This window comes from Arvicanthis niloticus, chromosome 5 (assembly GCF_011762505.2).
Source record: "Arvicanthis niloticus isolate mArvNil1 chromosome 5, mArvNil1.pat.X, whole genome shotgun sequence".
NCBI classification, from domain to species: domain Eukaryota; kingdom Metazoa; phylum Chordata; class Mammalia; order Rodentia; family Muridae; genus Arvicanthis; species Arvicanthis niloticus.
In genome coordinates, this window is record NC_047662.1 from 62,784,790 (window position 1) to 62,801,557 (window position 16,768).

At 40.4% G+C, this 16,768-nt stretch overlaps 1 protein-coding gene across 8 annotated transcripts in view; it reads left to right on the forward strand.

Moving 5' to 3' along the window:
• The window catches only part of Slc24a2 (solute carrier family 24 member 2), a 229,628-nt gene that overhangs the window by 49,448 nt on the left and 163,412 nt on the right, over positions 1–16,768 (forward strand). For 4 of the 8 annotated variants that reach the window (XM_076934685.1, XM_076934686.1, XM_034501929.2 and 1 more), the window contains exon 3: positions 1,627–1,812. The exons of the other annotated variants lie outside the window; for them this stretch is intronic. In XM_076934685.1, the coding sequence (XP_076790800.1) occupies positions 1,627–1,812 (186 nt within the window). The remainder of the gene's footprint in view (positions 1–1,626; positions 1,813–16,768) is intronic. 8 annotated transcript variants of the gene reach the window in all.

Here is a 16,768-nt window from a genome sequence, read left to right on the forward strand (position 1 = left end):
AACAATATATAAGACTTTCCTCCTATTTATACACATGGCTGTTGTTCACACATTTGTAAACTCACATGAAATACATAATGTGTGTTCAATGTACTAGATAAATTAGTTACCACTTTCTTGGTAGCATATGTTTAAAACTCTAGACTATTTTGACCCCATATAATTCCCTCTGTCCTTCATGGTGCTGTTGTTTAATTCTAATGGATTCCATTGGCACCTTGGCATGGCTTTAACTATCCTGTCTTCTGTCTACATACCTATTTCTTCTGCAGAGAGCTCTCTGAGCACCATCTGAATTAAAGTATTCTCCCTGGACCCTTTTCTTTCCCTTTTCTTATTTTTCTGTCTGCTTTCCTCCCTGGACTTTGTGCATGACATGACAATATGCTTTTGTTTTGGTCTAGGTTTTGCATTAAGTTTCTCAAGGGTAGAACTGTGTCTGCCTTGTTGGCACTCGATAAACATCAGTTTTAATCAGAAGGATGGATAAGAGATGTCAAAGGACAAAACCACTAGTCCTCATAGCATAGTCCTCATGTTCTGTCCACAAACCATAAGATTTTAATGTCAACACTAGGGAGGGATGTGAAGATCACCGCAGAAATAGCTAAGTGTGCAGATGTCCCCAGTGCACATGTTTTTTTGGTTTTTTTTTTTTTTTCATTTGTTCACTACCTGTGCAGATCTGAGTGCTGGTCGAGGTGCTGAATTAGATGCCATGCTGCATGGGGAAATAGCAGCCTTCTCTATGGGATCCTAGAGCAATCACACTAAAAACAGTTCCTGGCTGGAGAGATGTGGGATGTGGAGGAGCTGGATGGCTAAGACAAGGTTGGAATGAGGGAGAACTGGAATAAAGACAACTCCATTCTCCATGACCCATTCCTGGGCTGAAGGAAGTCAAGAGCTTTGAGATCAATGTCTCCGGATCACCAGCAGTGAGACAGTGAAAAAATTCCCAGGGGTGTTCACAGATAAAGATTCTGAGAGCTGATGCATAATATTCTATACTTGGAGACCTGGATTTTTAATTCCCTGTTACATTCATTCTTAAGGTTTAGAAACCCAAAGACCACCATGCCTGGAATTTTAGTCCACGATCCTGAGCAAATAGCACCTCAGGTACCTAGTGTTTACTTGAGACTTTAAGGCAAATGTCAACAAATGAAAATCAAAAATAAATCAAGAGCAAAACTACCAGTCACAGGCTGAAGACATGACTTGGTGACTTACTGTTCTTATACAAGGCTAGAGTCTGATTCCCAGCACCCACAGGCAGCTCACAACCACCATAGCTACAGTTCCAGGGGATCTAGTCTCTTCTGGCTTCCTCAGGCATTCGCACATGTGTGATACACACAGAACTCATCTAGGTTCCCATGCAGTACATACATATCAGTCGCATCCTAGGACCTCCGTGTGTCCTGTCTTCATTGAGGTCACAAACCAAGTTGTCTATGCAGTTCTTGCAACCCCAAATACTTCTCCCTGGTTTTACCCAGCTTTGGAATAATCAAACACAAGCTAATTCCTAAGTTTTATTCACAAAATAGCAGTTGAAATTCTGAGATTTTTTTTATTGTGGTTGTTTCAAGCAGTGAGGCTGTATTATTTTTACCTTTTCAGCTTTCAGAATTCCCTCCAGCCTCACAGGCAGATGAGAGGACAGCTTGCCCTACAATAACAAATGACCCTGACTGCCAGAGTCTGTGTTTCGAGGTCTACCCTGAGACAGCCAGGCATGGGTCCTGCATAAGGAATGTGACTGGAGAGCGGCTGACAGAAAAGACCCAGAGCAGCTGTATGGAAGAGGTATCCCTCAAGTTGGCGTTAGAATTATACCTTAATGCATACCTCACACTGGTGAAGCCTCATTAAGAGCTGCCAGGCCTGGTGGAATTGTATGGATAGGTGTTCTCAGCTGTTTAACAATCAGTTATTTCTAGCATTTTTGCAAGGAGTAGTCTCAGCATACTGTGCCAATCCAAGCTATACTTAATTGGAGTGTGTAGAAATTATTCTCATGACCTCTGCCTCATATGATGACAACAAACTATCTATGTTCATTGGCAATTTATTACCATCATTATTACTGCTGTGTTCAGTAACAGTTTTATTATTGCTATTAACTAACATGACAGTATAGTTTTATGAACTTCTTGGAGTAGACTTTGAATATATTAATAAACATAATCATAACACATGAGTAGTATAATATTTAGTGTATTAATATTAAGTGTTCGGGCAGTGTTCACAGCATTTTTCTGAAGTAGCTGCCAAGCAAACTAAGCACAGTTGGACCACACAGTTCCACTGATATGATAGGATGTAGCACAGACTGTAGTGTGACTACCTGAAGCCATTTACTTAGTGTCAGCTCTGTACTGGGTGTTATAACAGAGGTGTGTGTTCGAGCTTTGGCTCTTATACCAAAATACCACAGACTGGGTATCCTAAGTACCACAAGTTTACTTCTAGTGGTTCTTGTCCAAGATCAAGACACCAAGTGATTCTGGGTTTTTTGTGTTGTTGTTGTTGTTGTTTTTGTTCTGGTTTTGGGTGTTTGGTTGGTTGGTTGGTTGGTTGGTTGGTTGGTTGGTTGGTTAATTGGTTGGTTTTGTTTTTTAATGGATTGCAAAAGGCCACCTTATTTCAACTAGAAAAAGGGAGGAAGGAAGAGAGGAAGATATCAAAGAAGGGAGAGAAGGAAGAAGGGAGAGGAGGGAGAGAGGGAGGGAGAGAGGGAGAGACAGTGAGAGAAAGAGAGGGAGAGGGAGAGAGAGGGAATAAGTTTCCAGTGTCTTTTTTCACATTAAGAACATACAATCCTCCTGGAGAGATGAAAGTTAGTGTAAAGATAAAGCTGTGTGTGTGAGCTGGGAAAACTCATATACCTAGTTGTATATAATTCAATATAACAACAACAGAAAAAAAACAGGAAAACTATTCAGGTTCTTGCTTGTATTTGAAAGAATTTTGTGCCTGTGGATACTGTTCCTCTAACTAGGCTGCCTTGTCTGGCCTCAGTGGGAAAAGATATGCCTAGTTCTTTAGTGACTTGAGGTGCCAGAGTAGATTGGTACCCAAGGGAGGACCACCTCTTCTCAGAGGTGAAGGGGAGAGGTGGGGAAAGACTCTTGTGAGGGAGAACTGGAGAAGGAGGGCTGCAATTGGGATGTAAAGTGAATAAATAAATTAACTAATGGGAAAAAAAGAACACAGAATCCTCTGTATCAGGACCCTACTTTTACCATTTTATTTAACTGAGTTACTTCCTCAGAGTTCCTGCCTCCAAATACAGTCATATTGGGGAGTGGGGCTTTCTTTCACAGATTTAAGGACAACACTTTCAGTTCATAACACTATCACAGAACCCCACAAGAAACCCATTTTACACACGGAAACCCTGAAGCTCTGAGAAGGTATTTCATAATGGTATCTCTCGTCAGAGACAAGTTTCAGGTGCCAAGTGATGACAAAAATCTGTGCTTTCCCACTATCTAGGTGGCTCCCTGAACATAGTGCAGTGCTATGTGACATCTGCACAGTAATTAAGAACAGTGAAAGTGTCTTGTCAGTGACCATAAAGATTGTGCTAGTCTGCCTCATGTCGGCTTGTTCTGAAAGATGTACTCACAGGGAATCAGCATCACCTCACACTCAGTCAGATTTTGTGGCAGGATACATGGAAACTGTGACAGATTTCCATACATCTAATTCTTGGGAAATGAGTCTTTTTACATTGTCAGACACATTTGTTACCAAAGGCAAAAATTAACCTAAAATATGCAAGACTTATAAGGACAGAAGGGATAAGGAGTGATGGCTTAAAACACTATTCAATGTGAATTTATATGTACTTGGGCAGCCCAAGATACCCAATCAAGTAATACTTTAAGTATAGCTAAAACCTTTAAGGCAAATGTAGAGTATAGATAGCTGTATCAATCTGAGCAATAGAAAATACATCAAACCTAGTGTCAGTACACACCTGTGTATTTGTACAGAGACACCCTTGGGTCTTAGATTCTACGGTTAATGTGTAAAGATGGGTAATTTTTTTCATATTGCCACTCAATAAATTAGCCCCGTTCTATGAAGTGGTATCCTGGGCATTGGCAGACAGCTGTTTTACCTTTCAGTTTATAGACTCAAAGCACATCCTTGGTGTGCCTCTTTGCTTTTTTAAGTTCAAGTCTCAAGTCACCAGCTTTTGGTTCTGAATGCCCTTCGTCCTGTCAGTGAACAAAATCAACCAGACTAGAGTTCACTGAATGCAAAAAATTTGAGGAAGCTCCTAGTATCTGAAGCCTCCTAATCCTAAGTTTTCCCAACTGAACCTCTTATGCAAACAATGTAAAATGTATCAACAGCCTTTTACATTTTTGAAGACTGAACCTACCCATTCCGGCCATTTTCCCCCACAGTGGAGAATTTTCTATAATTATATATATGGCAACTTAGATATTTTTCAATGTAACAAAGTTTAAGATTTTTTTTGTTTTGTTTTTAGAATCTGCATCCTTTTTTTAAAAAATTGGATATTTTATTTATATTTCAGATGTTATCCCCTTTCCCCATTCCCCCCCACCAAGAAACCCTCTATCCCATTCCCCCTCCTCCTGCTTCTATGAGGATGTGCACCCACCCACCCACTCCCACCTCCCCAACCTCGAATTCCCCCACACTGGGGTATCCAGCCTTCACAGGACCCAGGATCTCCTCTCCCACCTATGCCCAACAAGGCCATCCTCTCCTACATATACAGCTGGAGCCATGGGTCCCTCCCTATGTGCTCCCAGGCTGGTGGTTTAGACCCTGGCAGCTCTGGTTGGTTGGTATTGTTGCTCTCCCCATGGGACCACAAACCCTTTCAGCTCCTTCAGTCTTGACTCTGACTCCTCCATTAGGAAGAACCCCATGATGAGTTCAGTGGTTAGCTGTGAGCAACTGCCTCTGTATATGTCAGGCCTGGCTGAGACTCTAAGGAGACAGCTATATCAGGCTTCTTTCAGCATGCACTTCCTGGCATCCACATCAGCTTTACCTTCAGTGACTACACAAGGGATGGATACCCAGGTGAGGTAGTCTCCAGGGGGCCCCTCCTTCAGTTTCTGTCCCACACTTTGTCTCCACATTTGCTCCCATGAGTATTTTGTTACTCCTTGTAAGAAGGACCAAAGCACCCACACTTGGTCTTCCTTCTTCATGAGCTTCATGTGGTCTGTGAGTTGTATCTTTGGTATTGTGAGCTTCTAGGCTAATATTCAATTATCAGTGAGTGAATACCATGTGTGTTCTTTTGGGTTACCAAAAGATTGGGTTACATCAAAAGATTGGGTTACCTCACTCAGGATGATATTTTTTAGTTCCATCCATTTTCCTAAGGATTTCATGAATCCATTGTTTCTAATAGCTGAGTAATACTCCATTGTGTACATGTACCACAATTTCTGGCTATTATAAATAAGGCTGCTATGAACACAGTGGAGCATATGTCCTTGTTATATGTTGGAGCATCTTCTGGGTATATGCCCAGGAGTGGTATAACTGGGTCCTCAGGTAATGCTATGTCCAATTTTCTGAGGAACCACCAGATTGATTTCCAGAGAGGTTGTACTAGCTTGCAGTCCCATCAACATGGAGAAGTGTTCCTCTTTTTCCACATCCTCGCCAGCACCTGCTATCAGTTGAGTTTTTGATCTTAGCCATTCTGACTGGTGTGAGGTGGAATCTCAAGGTAGTTTTGATTTGCATTTCCCTGATGACTAAGGATATTGAACATTTCTTTAGGTGCTTCTTGGCCATTTGAGTTTCCTCAGTTGAGAATTCTTCCTTTAGCTCTGTACCCTATTTTTAATAGGGTTATTTGTTTGTCTGGAGTCTAATTTCTTGAATTCTTTGTCTATATTGGATATTAGCTCTCTATCAGATGTAGGGTTGGTAATGATCTTTTCCCAATCTGTTGGTTGCCGTTTTGTCTTACTGACAGTGTCCTTTGCTTTAGAGAAGCTTTTCAATTTTATGAGGTCCCATTTGTCAAGTCTTGATCTTACAGAATAAGCCACAAAAAAATGTTTTGACGAAAAGGATAGTCCTTGGGCTAGAGCCCTGGGAAATGCCAGTGGGCTATATTCATGAGCAGCTAGCCTTGTCTCCTTAATGCCAGTTTGCCTGGATTTATGAGATACTGTTCTTCCAAATTTGGCATTTGTGAAATGATCTAACTGGAAGCCAGTACATTTAATTTTTTTGTCACTAATTCATTAGAAATGTCAGTCACACAAAGCAACTCAAGAGAGACCATCTGCTTTTCCAAAAACCTTAAGTGCACAAAGAGCCCTTCCCCCTTGACCACTAATTGAGAAAATGCCTTACAGCAGGATCTCATGGAGGCCTTTTCTCAACTGAAGCTTCTTACTCTGTGATAACTCCAGCTTGTGTCAAGTTGACACAAAACCAGCCAGTACAAGGGCATACCCTCAAATTCACAGGGAAAGGAGGAGTTCACACAGAAGGCCTAAGGAAGGTTCAGGGAAGCAGGTAAGAGCTCTGAGTTCTGCCCCTAGCCAGGTGAGTGTGTGTGTGTGTGTGTGTGTGTGTGTGTGTGTGTGTGTGTGCTTGTAGGCTGCCAAATAAATGTTAATCAGAATACATGGCAACAGGGTATTTCTCCAGAGAAAGGCCGCTTTTTAATATTTAAGTTATGTGTAATTTTCAAAACTTATTTCTTCTAGAAAGGGTTTTGCAGTGAAGCTACCTGAATAGCTTTTGTTAATGGAAAGAAGATTGGGAGATGGAGGATCCAGCCCACTCCTGCTGGCCTGTGCTCTGCTTGCTCAGCTCCTGCAGGAAGTAGCTCTAGTCCAGAGGCCCCGCCCTCCTGGAGCATCCATACTTTAGAGAAGACAAACAATACAAACGAAATAACTGAATCATAAAGAATAGAGAATGATGGAATGTTTTGCAGAGGAAAAAAAAAAAAAACAAAGAATGTGAGACTTGTGGTCAGGCTCACCTGTGAAATGACTGGGCCTAATATCATCCCCACTGAGGCTGTTCTTCACCGTGAGGACTCTCAACAAAAATGTCACTCCACAAAGGTCCCCATTGTTTGGTTCTATCCATGTAGGAATGTGTAATTTTTATGGCAACTTAAAAGTAGAAGGTACAGCACTTAAAGCTGAACTGCTTTTCCTGAACAGAACACAGCCATGGTGAGGCCTGTGCATAGACAATTGGCCTCTCTGCTTGCCTAAGACTTGACGTGGCACAATTTTAACTTCTTCACTGTTGACAAAATCCCATCCCAGAATATTTAGAAGGCTCAGTGAAATGGGGAGAAACAAAAACTCTAGGACTGAGTTCAGGAAAGCTTTGGACTGCAGGATGATCTGCCATGCAGCAAGCAATAAACAAATTGCCTTCATTCTCACAGGAAAAAGGAAACAGAATGTGCCCAAGGATGTTTATTGGAACTTTAAAGCTAGCCCAGAAACGTTCCTTCTCTCTCTCTCTCTCTCTCTCTCTCTCTCTCTCTCTCTCTCTCTCTCTCTCTCTCTCTCTTTTTAATTTAAAGAAAATATATATCACATTGACTTGCCTTGAGGTAGACAGATAGATTCTACGGGGTGCAAAATTATTCTATAGAACAGTTGGCGAACTGAAGATGAATTCAGCGATGTCAAGCATATGTGAAGAAGGAGTCCTGCAATGATTTGAAGTGAGTCATCTGCACAAGAAGAGGATGTTTAATGCCAAAGGGGTGTGTTAGCCTGCCTCACAGCTACTCCCTCTTCAGTCTAGCGGTCACTCAGCTCTCCAGGCACCCAGTGCTTCCGTTCTTTCTCTAGTGTCAGGAGAGGTTCAGGAACTTCTGCCTGGTGTCTGGAACCACATGGCAGTTTGATTTGAGTTTTACAGAAACAAAGCAAGAGGGACAACAAAAGCAATATTCATAAGAATAACATAAACCTTGCTAGCACATGAGGAAGATGGCATGTTGGTTTTAGAACTAGATTTTGCCACCCTTTAGTTAGTTATATTTTTGAAGTTCCAGTATCTCCCAGGCAATCATATCATCAGCAAGGAATCTACCAGTTGAGGGGAAGTATGGTAGTAGGTAATTTTAAAAAGCATTTTATTTTTTAGCTATGTTTCTATGTGTGATTTTCATACATATTTCATTTTGACTGATTCTTGCCACAAGATGGGTGGCTCCAGGAAGATGAGTTTGTGGGTGCTATAAAGCTCAAAGGAGAAATTTTGATGAAGACACATTGCTCTTGGTTTTTCTGATTGTTGTGGATTTTTCTTTTTGTTTTCTTTTGTTTTGTTGTTGTTCCTTGGTGAGGTTGTGGTTTCCTTGGAGCTGCATTTGAGTCTAAAGACAAGCAATCACCAGGCTCACAAACCCACCTTACTAAGAACCAGGTGTCACTGGGTATGGTCCCAGCTCTGTGAAGGCTGAAGGAGAAAGGTTGCCACAAGTGTGAAGGTGATGGGCTGGCCTATGAGATGAGACCATATGATCTTAGAAAAGAAAAAGGAGAATCAGGGAAGGATGAGGAGGAACAGTAGCAGTGTGTACACCGGAAGCATAAGGGGTTCTTTTGTTTGTGGCTTTGGGTTGGGCTGGGTTGGTGTGATGTGGTGTGGTGTGGGGTGGTGTGGTATGGTGTGGTGTGGTGTAGCATAGTGTGGTGTAGTGTGGTGTAATTTGGTTTGATTTGGTTTGGTTTGCCAGTGCCATCCAAATCTGAACATAAAGGACCAAAACACAGCTATAGCTAGACTTTTCTTTCAAGTCTTTTAACACCCAAGAGCAATTTCAGCGTGAGCTATGGGTCTGGCTGGTGAGGCTCTGTGGTAGGCTCTGCTCAGTGCCCATTTGCACGCTCTAGTTTCTCCCATTCAAGTAAGAAGAGTTTAGAGCTGTGACACTCACAATGAATGAAACTATTCCCACAAATGCTCATCCTGTAAATACCGTAGCCATGCTCCTTCTTTAGATGCTAATGCTGTGCTATCTATTCATTGACCATCTCATCCTGTTTGTGGGTATTTCCTTTAAACAGAAAAAAAAGATGTATATATGAAAAAGTGTTCTGAATAAAATGAAATAAAATGTCATGGTGCATATAAATGAAACTAGGACGTGGTTTATTTTCTAGACAGTTTACCTTCAAATCTGAGAACTTTATCAAAACATTCAACAGAGATTGGACACAGTCCATCCTAAGACAAAATATAATAATTAAAAAAAAAAAGTCAAGCCAAACTCTCTTACCTAAAGTATTCGATCATTCTGAAGGAGGCGTGTGCAGATTGGCATTGGTTCTTTTAACTGTGTGTCATGGTGGGTGGGGGGGAGACACCTGACTGAGTGTAAATAAAATGTAATTAAAATGTGCAGTGTGAAATTAACTACTTACCAGAAGTTTAGTGTGCAAGGTACACAGTAGGGTTTCTCAACCTGGTTGTCATTTCTTTGTCATGAGGCACTGCCCCAAGTACCCTGAGCCATTCAACATTCCCAAACTCATTCACAAGACCCCAGCAACACACTCATCCTCCAATTGAAATAACCAAAAATACCTTCAGACATTGCAAAATGCCCCTGTAGGGAGAAGGAAGCAAAATCACCCTGCTGGTATACACCACGGTGGATAAACATAACTGCAGTGTAAGACAGAGGTCGTGCAGAGCAGAACCATGACAGAGTCGAGGATAGGGTGTTGAGAGTGCAGAGACTGGAGAGAAGCTATACTAGGCATGCCCTTGAAGTTGTTAAAAGATTTTAAGTTAAACTGGGACTTGCTGACTTGTTTTCCTTTAGTGGTACATAGTCTAACTGGTTTTCGGCTTTAAAGGATGCCCTCTTAATTTCAAAGGTGTTTAAACTTCTAAATATACAAAAATCAGAATGTGTTTGCAAATGAGAACCTGGGAAGCCTTAAATTATTCTTCTTTGCCACTTTAAATGAAGACCAAATGATTTCTGAAATCAGTAGTGTTAGAATTAAAAGCATCTGGGTGTAATTGGATTGAGTGTAAGCTCAGTGTTCCCCGTGTATAAATGCCACGGGGACATTTACTGAAAGAAGAATGGTATAAATGACCCCACATCAATAATGTTACCATATAGATGGACTTTTTCCTCATCCTCCTGTTCTCCACAGAAGAAAAAACTCCAGTGTATGCTACACAGTTCAGGCGATTTATACTGTTCCCCATCACAACTTTTGGGGAGCAAACTTGTGCACAGTTCTTTTTCAAACACCTATTGAATCTTCCATTTGATCTTAACTTTGAAATCTTTCTTTCTCAAAGGAAGTGTCTTGCTAAATTTTATCACATTGGAAAAGTCAGACAATATCACATTCTGCTACATGAGGGTGTCTTTCTCTTCCATCTAGTGTCACCCCAGAGTCTGACTGAGCAACTCAAAGCTATTTATCTAACCATGGAAGTAGTCAACTATGATCCTGTGGTCACCAAATATTGTGGCTCTGGATCATTTGTAGAAGTCTTCTAAGAGCATTTGTCCTTTGGTGAGCTATCTTTCTCTTTCCGGAATACTGATTGTGTCTGTCCCAACATGACTGCCTAGCAAATTAAAGAATAGGAATATACCAGACCCTAAATTTAACTAGGGATGTACTACAAGACAGATTAAATCATGGGTAAGAGACATTTCAGATATTTAAGTATCTTAAGTACTTAAGTACTTTCAAGCAAACATAAACGTGTTAATCAGAAAGGATCTGTGTGGGGAAAGTGCTGGTATCACTAAAGTCATATCTTATCCAGAGCAAATGTCTAGTAAACTCATAATAAGTGCTAGGTGAATTAATTAAGCTGTGTGTGCCGATTTCTGTCCTAGCAGCAGTATATAGAGGGCGTTTCAAGATCATTTTGCCATGATGTGTTTTTTTTCCTTTCTTTTTCACTATGACTCTGAACTTGTATTATTAGTTATTCACAGAAATTCCCTTTAAGTTAAGCTTCAAGAAAGGTCCCATGAATAGAACACAAGTAGCCTCTCTCTCATCCACCTATAGATGGAGATGAGATGATAACCCTCATCCTGCTCTAGGGCTCCTTGTAGTATTACAGCAGATTCTAAAGGCATATGATAAACATGTCTTCTTTCAGAGAGACTATGTTGGAGCCATTCTAAATTGATCAAAGATGCAATTTGTGGCAGAGGGTAAAGGGAAAGCCTGGGTTGTAAATTAAATGGAAGGTGATAGAATATTTAGAACAGAAACGCCTACCTTTGATGTTATTTTTAAACTGAGGAAGGTGTACCAGATGTTCTGTGGGCTCACTCTTTTTGGTGCATCTTATTTTTCTTTGTTGTTGAGTAAATTAAAACTCCTTCACAACTGCGCAACAGAAATAGAGAGCGCCAACAGCACATGCACCAGATAAAGCACTACTGGAAATAATTGTCACAGGCTATTTGCAGCTCCATTGTGAATTAGAGTGCAGAAATGTGCATGATAAAAGTGGCATCTGTCATTTCAAAAACAATATAATTTATTTAAAAACGGATCTGTATGCACTGCTTAGATTGACAGGTCTTTAAATTTTGATGATAATTTTATCACTACCACCTCCAAGCCCCAGTTATTTTATGTGCTTTTTGCTTTGGGATTTTTCTTGAATTAAAAATTGAACAATCTTATTGCACTGCAGAAGAGATTTCATTACTTTCTGAGGTGACCTTCCAGATTCTATTAGGGCAAGAAAATAGCCCTTAACAACATCACTTGAAACCTGTCTTCCCATCCTGCCTTCACCAGATTCTAGCACCTCCAAATGTTCTAGAAACTCTTTGACATTTCTCTTCTCCTTGATTTTCCCAGACAGACTCTGTAATAAGAATGAGTGAAGGTTCTTTGGAAGTCATCTTCTCATTGTTCTGCCTACTTCTGTGATTCTGATACGCACAATATATTATCACAAAGGCTTTTTAAAGATGAGAGCTCAGCCTTGAAGACTGGGCTGCTGTATCCTTATTTCTTTGCTAACTTAGCAGACAGCCCACTACACATCTCTGTACCTGATGGCCATCTGGTCACGTTGGCTTCTTCCTCATGAGACACCCTTGAGTCCTATCTTGATTTGTTGTTCCATTTTAGATATTGCATAAGAACCACAAACCAAATATTAACCAACTGTTCTCACCTTTCCCATTATTGGATGCACTGGTGCCAAAGAAGGTGCTATATCTTTTTATTTTAAAGAGATACCAAAATCTGTATTGAACTCAGTGTTCACAGCTCAGTTAAATTAACTCGTGTGAGGAGTTATGTTTTTATATTACCTCAATGATCCTAGAGATGAGACATTATAGATATCAGGGTCTGCTTTCATCTGCTCCAGGATTCCTTAGTCCACTGGCCTGTGCCCCATGCCACACATGAAATAACTTAAAACCACTCTCTATAATTTCCATTCGACTCGAGCACATCTGTAAATGCAACAAGCACACAAAGCTTACAAGCTGTTACCGGTTTCTGCAAAACTTTCTTCTCTTGGGAAAGACTCAATGGGGTAGAAGGAATTTGGAAAGGTATTATGGGAAATCGGGAAGTTGTCTTACATTAGAAGATGAAGAGCAAAAAGTGGCCTGGGATGAAGTTGAAGAACAAACCCTATTTGTCTAAAGGAAAAGAAAAGAAGAAGGGAAAGAAGGGAGGGGGGAGGGAACAAGAAAGGAAGAAGGGAAGAAGAGAAAAGGAAGGGAAGTTTCACTAATTCAGTGGTTATTTCAACTATGTAGTTATATGAAAATGGTGACCAATGTTTTCTCTATAAATATATGGACATAAAGTCTTAGCAAAAAGTAAAATAAAGGTTAGAATTCAAAGATTAATCTTAGATTGATAGATTTTAATTAATGAAAATACCCTCAAATGAATGTATTATATATAGTAGAAGTGGTTCCTTCAGGTCTGTAGTTTGTTTCCTTAGGAAGCACTAAGAATGAGGAGACATGCGTGTAGGATGTAGAAACCTAATGCACATTGATGCACATTAGAGCTTCCTGTCTCAATGCTACCCGAGGCTTCTTTCCATTTATTACTTAATTTCTTGATTAGCCTCTTTGATTTCATCGTATTTATCATCATTTCATGAATGAAGCTTTTAATCTTCATTTTCAAGAGAGGGAGACATTAATGTTTGCTTATTTTTATCGGGCATAATTTTGTCTCCTTGTTTTCCTTCTTTTGCTGTTAGTACTCCAATTAAGTCAAAACATTAGCTCCAAGTGAAAAACAATTCCAGATGCACACAAAGGCTTCTCTGGCCAGTGTCAACAGAGATCATCTTTCAGAATATTTATTCCATAACGGATGTGCGCCTGGGATCCAACTGACGTCACTATGCTGAGCCTTTATGAATATATAGGATTGGTGTTTGTTTTCAAAATAACTCATGGGCATGTATTTTTAAAGTGACATTCTCAGAATTGGGAATTATCTGAATTGAGTGCTATTTTTAAAACATTTTTTTCCTTTTCTATTCCTTTGTTTCTTTTTTAGTTTGCAGTGAAAGATTTTAAATTCTCTTCACTTTGAGACAAGTGATGTTTCTCAGATTTACAAAAAGGAGTAGTTGCCGTGGAATGTAACGGACATCAAGAAAGGTCTAAAATGAGAAGTTCTTGTTTCCACGCTGGAGCAGAGTTAAGGCTACCACAGTAGGTGCTTGTGCCAAGCACTCTGTTTTGGAAAATAAGACAATAAAAGCATGATAATACTAGCAGTAGGTAAATATAAAGATAATTTAAATGTGTGGAGATGTAGCTCACATATGCACCATTCCTTACACACACACACACACAAACTAAAATGCACACATCACTCTACACACACACACCACTGTACACATACACTCCTTTTCACATACATACATCATACACACACATAGTCCTCTACAAATACACACCACACATATATGCATTCTTCTATACATACACACAACACTTATACACACACTCCTCTACAGATACACACTACTTTCCACACACACCACTCTACACATGACACTGTAAATATACACACCTCTATACATTCACCACATACACACCATTCTACACATACACACAAACAACCATTTTATAGACCCACTACTCTGCTCCCACATACTACTGTACATACCAAAAATAAAAGGAAAAGAAAAATCTGTTTCAGAGCTACAGTGAAGAAATCAGGATGGGTTCTGTTTAAGTGTTTTCTGTTGATTCTCTAATATGCTGGATCTTAAACTGTAGCAGTTAACATGATGGGGGCGGTTATTATTGCCTTCTTCCTTTTTGTGCACAAAACATGTTCAATATGAAATATTCGTCACCACAGACTTTGAGAAGAAGCTCCAGATGTAAAGAATTTGGATGTATGTCAGACACAGCCCTCTTCCAACAGAGCTGTAGCTCAGCAACACTTGGGGGGCCAGTGAAGAATTCATTCGGGTCTCAGAATCCACTGTGTAGTTCCATGTTTTGATTTTCAGATAAGACAGTCTCAAGTCAGTCCTTCCCTCTTTACTTATTCACTGGGATTTGTGTACCCTCTTCTCTGATGCTAGTTTCAGTGTCTGTACCTTATGGCAGAGGAAGTCAAGCTGATGACTCAAAAGCCCTCCAATCAGAGTTTTTTCAACCCAGGGTTTTTTCAGATACCATGTGAAGATTGCTTACATCTCTCTTGGTCACAGTACTAGTGGCATGGCATTTACAAGCTTCAGCCTGCTCCTTATATCAAATCAAAAGCACATAGGAGGAAAAGGTTTAATTGACTTAATACTTCCAGGTCACCATCTATCACTGAGAGTAGTCAGGATAGAATCTCAAGTAGGTGCCTGAAACCATGGAGGATCACTGGTTGCTTACTTTTTCACACTTTTATAGCTTTCTCATACAGCCCAAGACCAAGGGAATTGTACTACCCATAGTGACCTGGGCTCTTGTAAATCAATTAACAATCAAGACAGTCTCCTACAGATGTGCCCACAGAACAATCTGATCCAGGCAACCTTCATTTGAGATCCTTAGGTGACTCTAAGCTGTGTCAAGTTGACAGTTAAAGCTCTAGGAACTCAACATATAGTCCAGATAATGGATGACAATATGTGAGAAGTCTTCTGAGTCAGCAAAAAAAAAGTTTATATGAGTTTGCCTGGGTTTGAACTACATCTCACTTCATCTCTAAACTGTTCTTTGGTTTGGTTTGGTTTGGTTTGGTTTGGTTTGGTTTGGTTTGGTTTGGTTTGGTTTGGGGGTTGTTATTGTTGTTGCTGTTTTTAAGTAAGCCAGGAGTGGTGCCACATAGCTTTGATCCCAGCATGCATGAGTCAGAGGCAGGCAGTTCTCTGTAAATTCAAAATCAGCCTGGTCTGCATAGCAAATTCTAGCCCAGTCAGGGAAACATAGTGAAGCCCTGTCTAGATGAGCTACAATAAAATAAAAACAAATCAAAGTATGTAAGATTTTACCTTAATTGCAAAATAAAGCAAAGGCATCAGCATTTGGTAGGATGAAGTAGGAAGATTGCTGCAAATTCAAGTTCAAGACCAGGCTTGTTGGCTACATAACAAGTCCCCTCCCCCCACCCCCACCCCCACTCCCCCATATCAGAGTTAGAACTAGGGAGAGAGACAGATACAGAAATTTTCCAAGGCCAGGAAGAAAGGGACAAAGGAGGAGTGGGAGAGGGAGAGGAGAAATGTTTCTATAAACCCCTAAACAGCTTGCCAGGCCAAACCTTTCTTTTTCTAGTCTGCTTCTCACTGAAGACCATTTCTCTTACCATCAATGCTAATCCTCAACAAGCCAGTGCCTAATGGGTTTCAGCCTCAGCTCTCACCAACAATGAAGGCCCAGAAAGCAAGATGATCCAAGGCAGAATACACATCAAATAGTAGTGAGATGGCCTTAAATATACACCCTGGTCTGTGGCAGATACATATGAAAAACAGTGACTTTAAAGAGATCCCTTAATGGCTGATCAGACAGATGTGACAATGATTCACCATCTCAAAGGTGAAATCTCCTCTTTATGTTACAAGCCAAAATTAGCTCTATATTTTCTAGAACCTTCTTACTAGGTCATCACAAAAAACAAACAAACAAAAAACAAAGGAGTAAAATTTATGCCAACTACAATATCCTGACCATAATGAAATAAAATTTGTTTTAAAAGATAACCAAAAGCTAAACTCATCTTATCACTGACATGGCCAGTGACATGTTCGGTCCTTGCTGCCAAGCCTAGTGAACTGAATTCCGTTCCCAGAACCGTTCTCACTTGGTAGAGAGAAGCAACTCCTGAAAGTTACTGTCTCATCACCACACGCATGTTTTGCCATATGCCCTCCACCCTGAATAAAGTAAATAAGTAAAATGCCTTAAAAGAATCCATAAAACAAATGATAATAGGGAACAGGACAGTTCAGATGTGTGTCACACAGATGCTAAAGTAACTAGAATGAGGTAGGCAATTGTCCAAAAGGTCTTAAGAGGTTAGCTGCACTGCCTCACCCATTAAGCTGGTCATGAGAATGTTGTAGTAAGTTGCACTAAGCAATAGGAAGCCCCTCCCTCTCAAAGCACAAAGCCAGAAGCCAAGGCAGGGAGTATCTTATGCAAACATAAGGCCAGCAAGCTATGCACCTGAATGTTCCAACAATCAATCAACTCTTAGTTCTTCATGCCCGGAAGGGAGACTCATCACGAGCCTTCGCCTTTAGGGTGTTA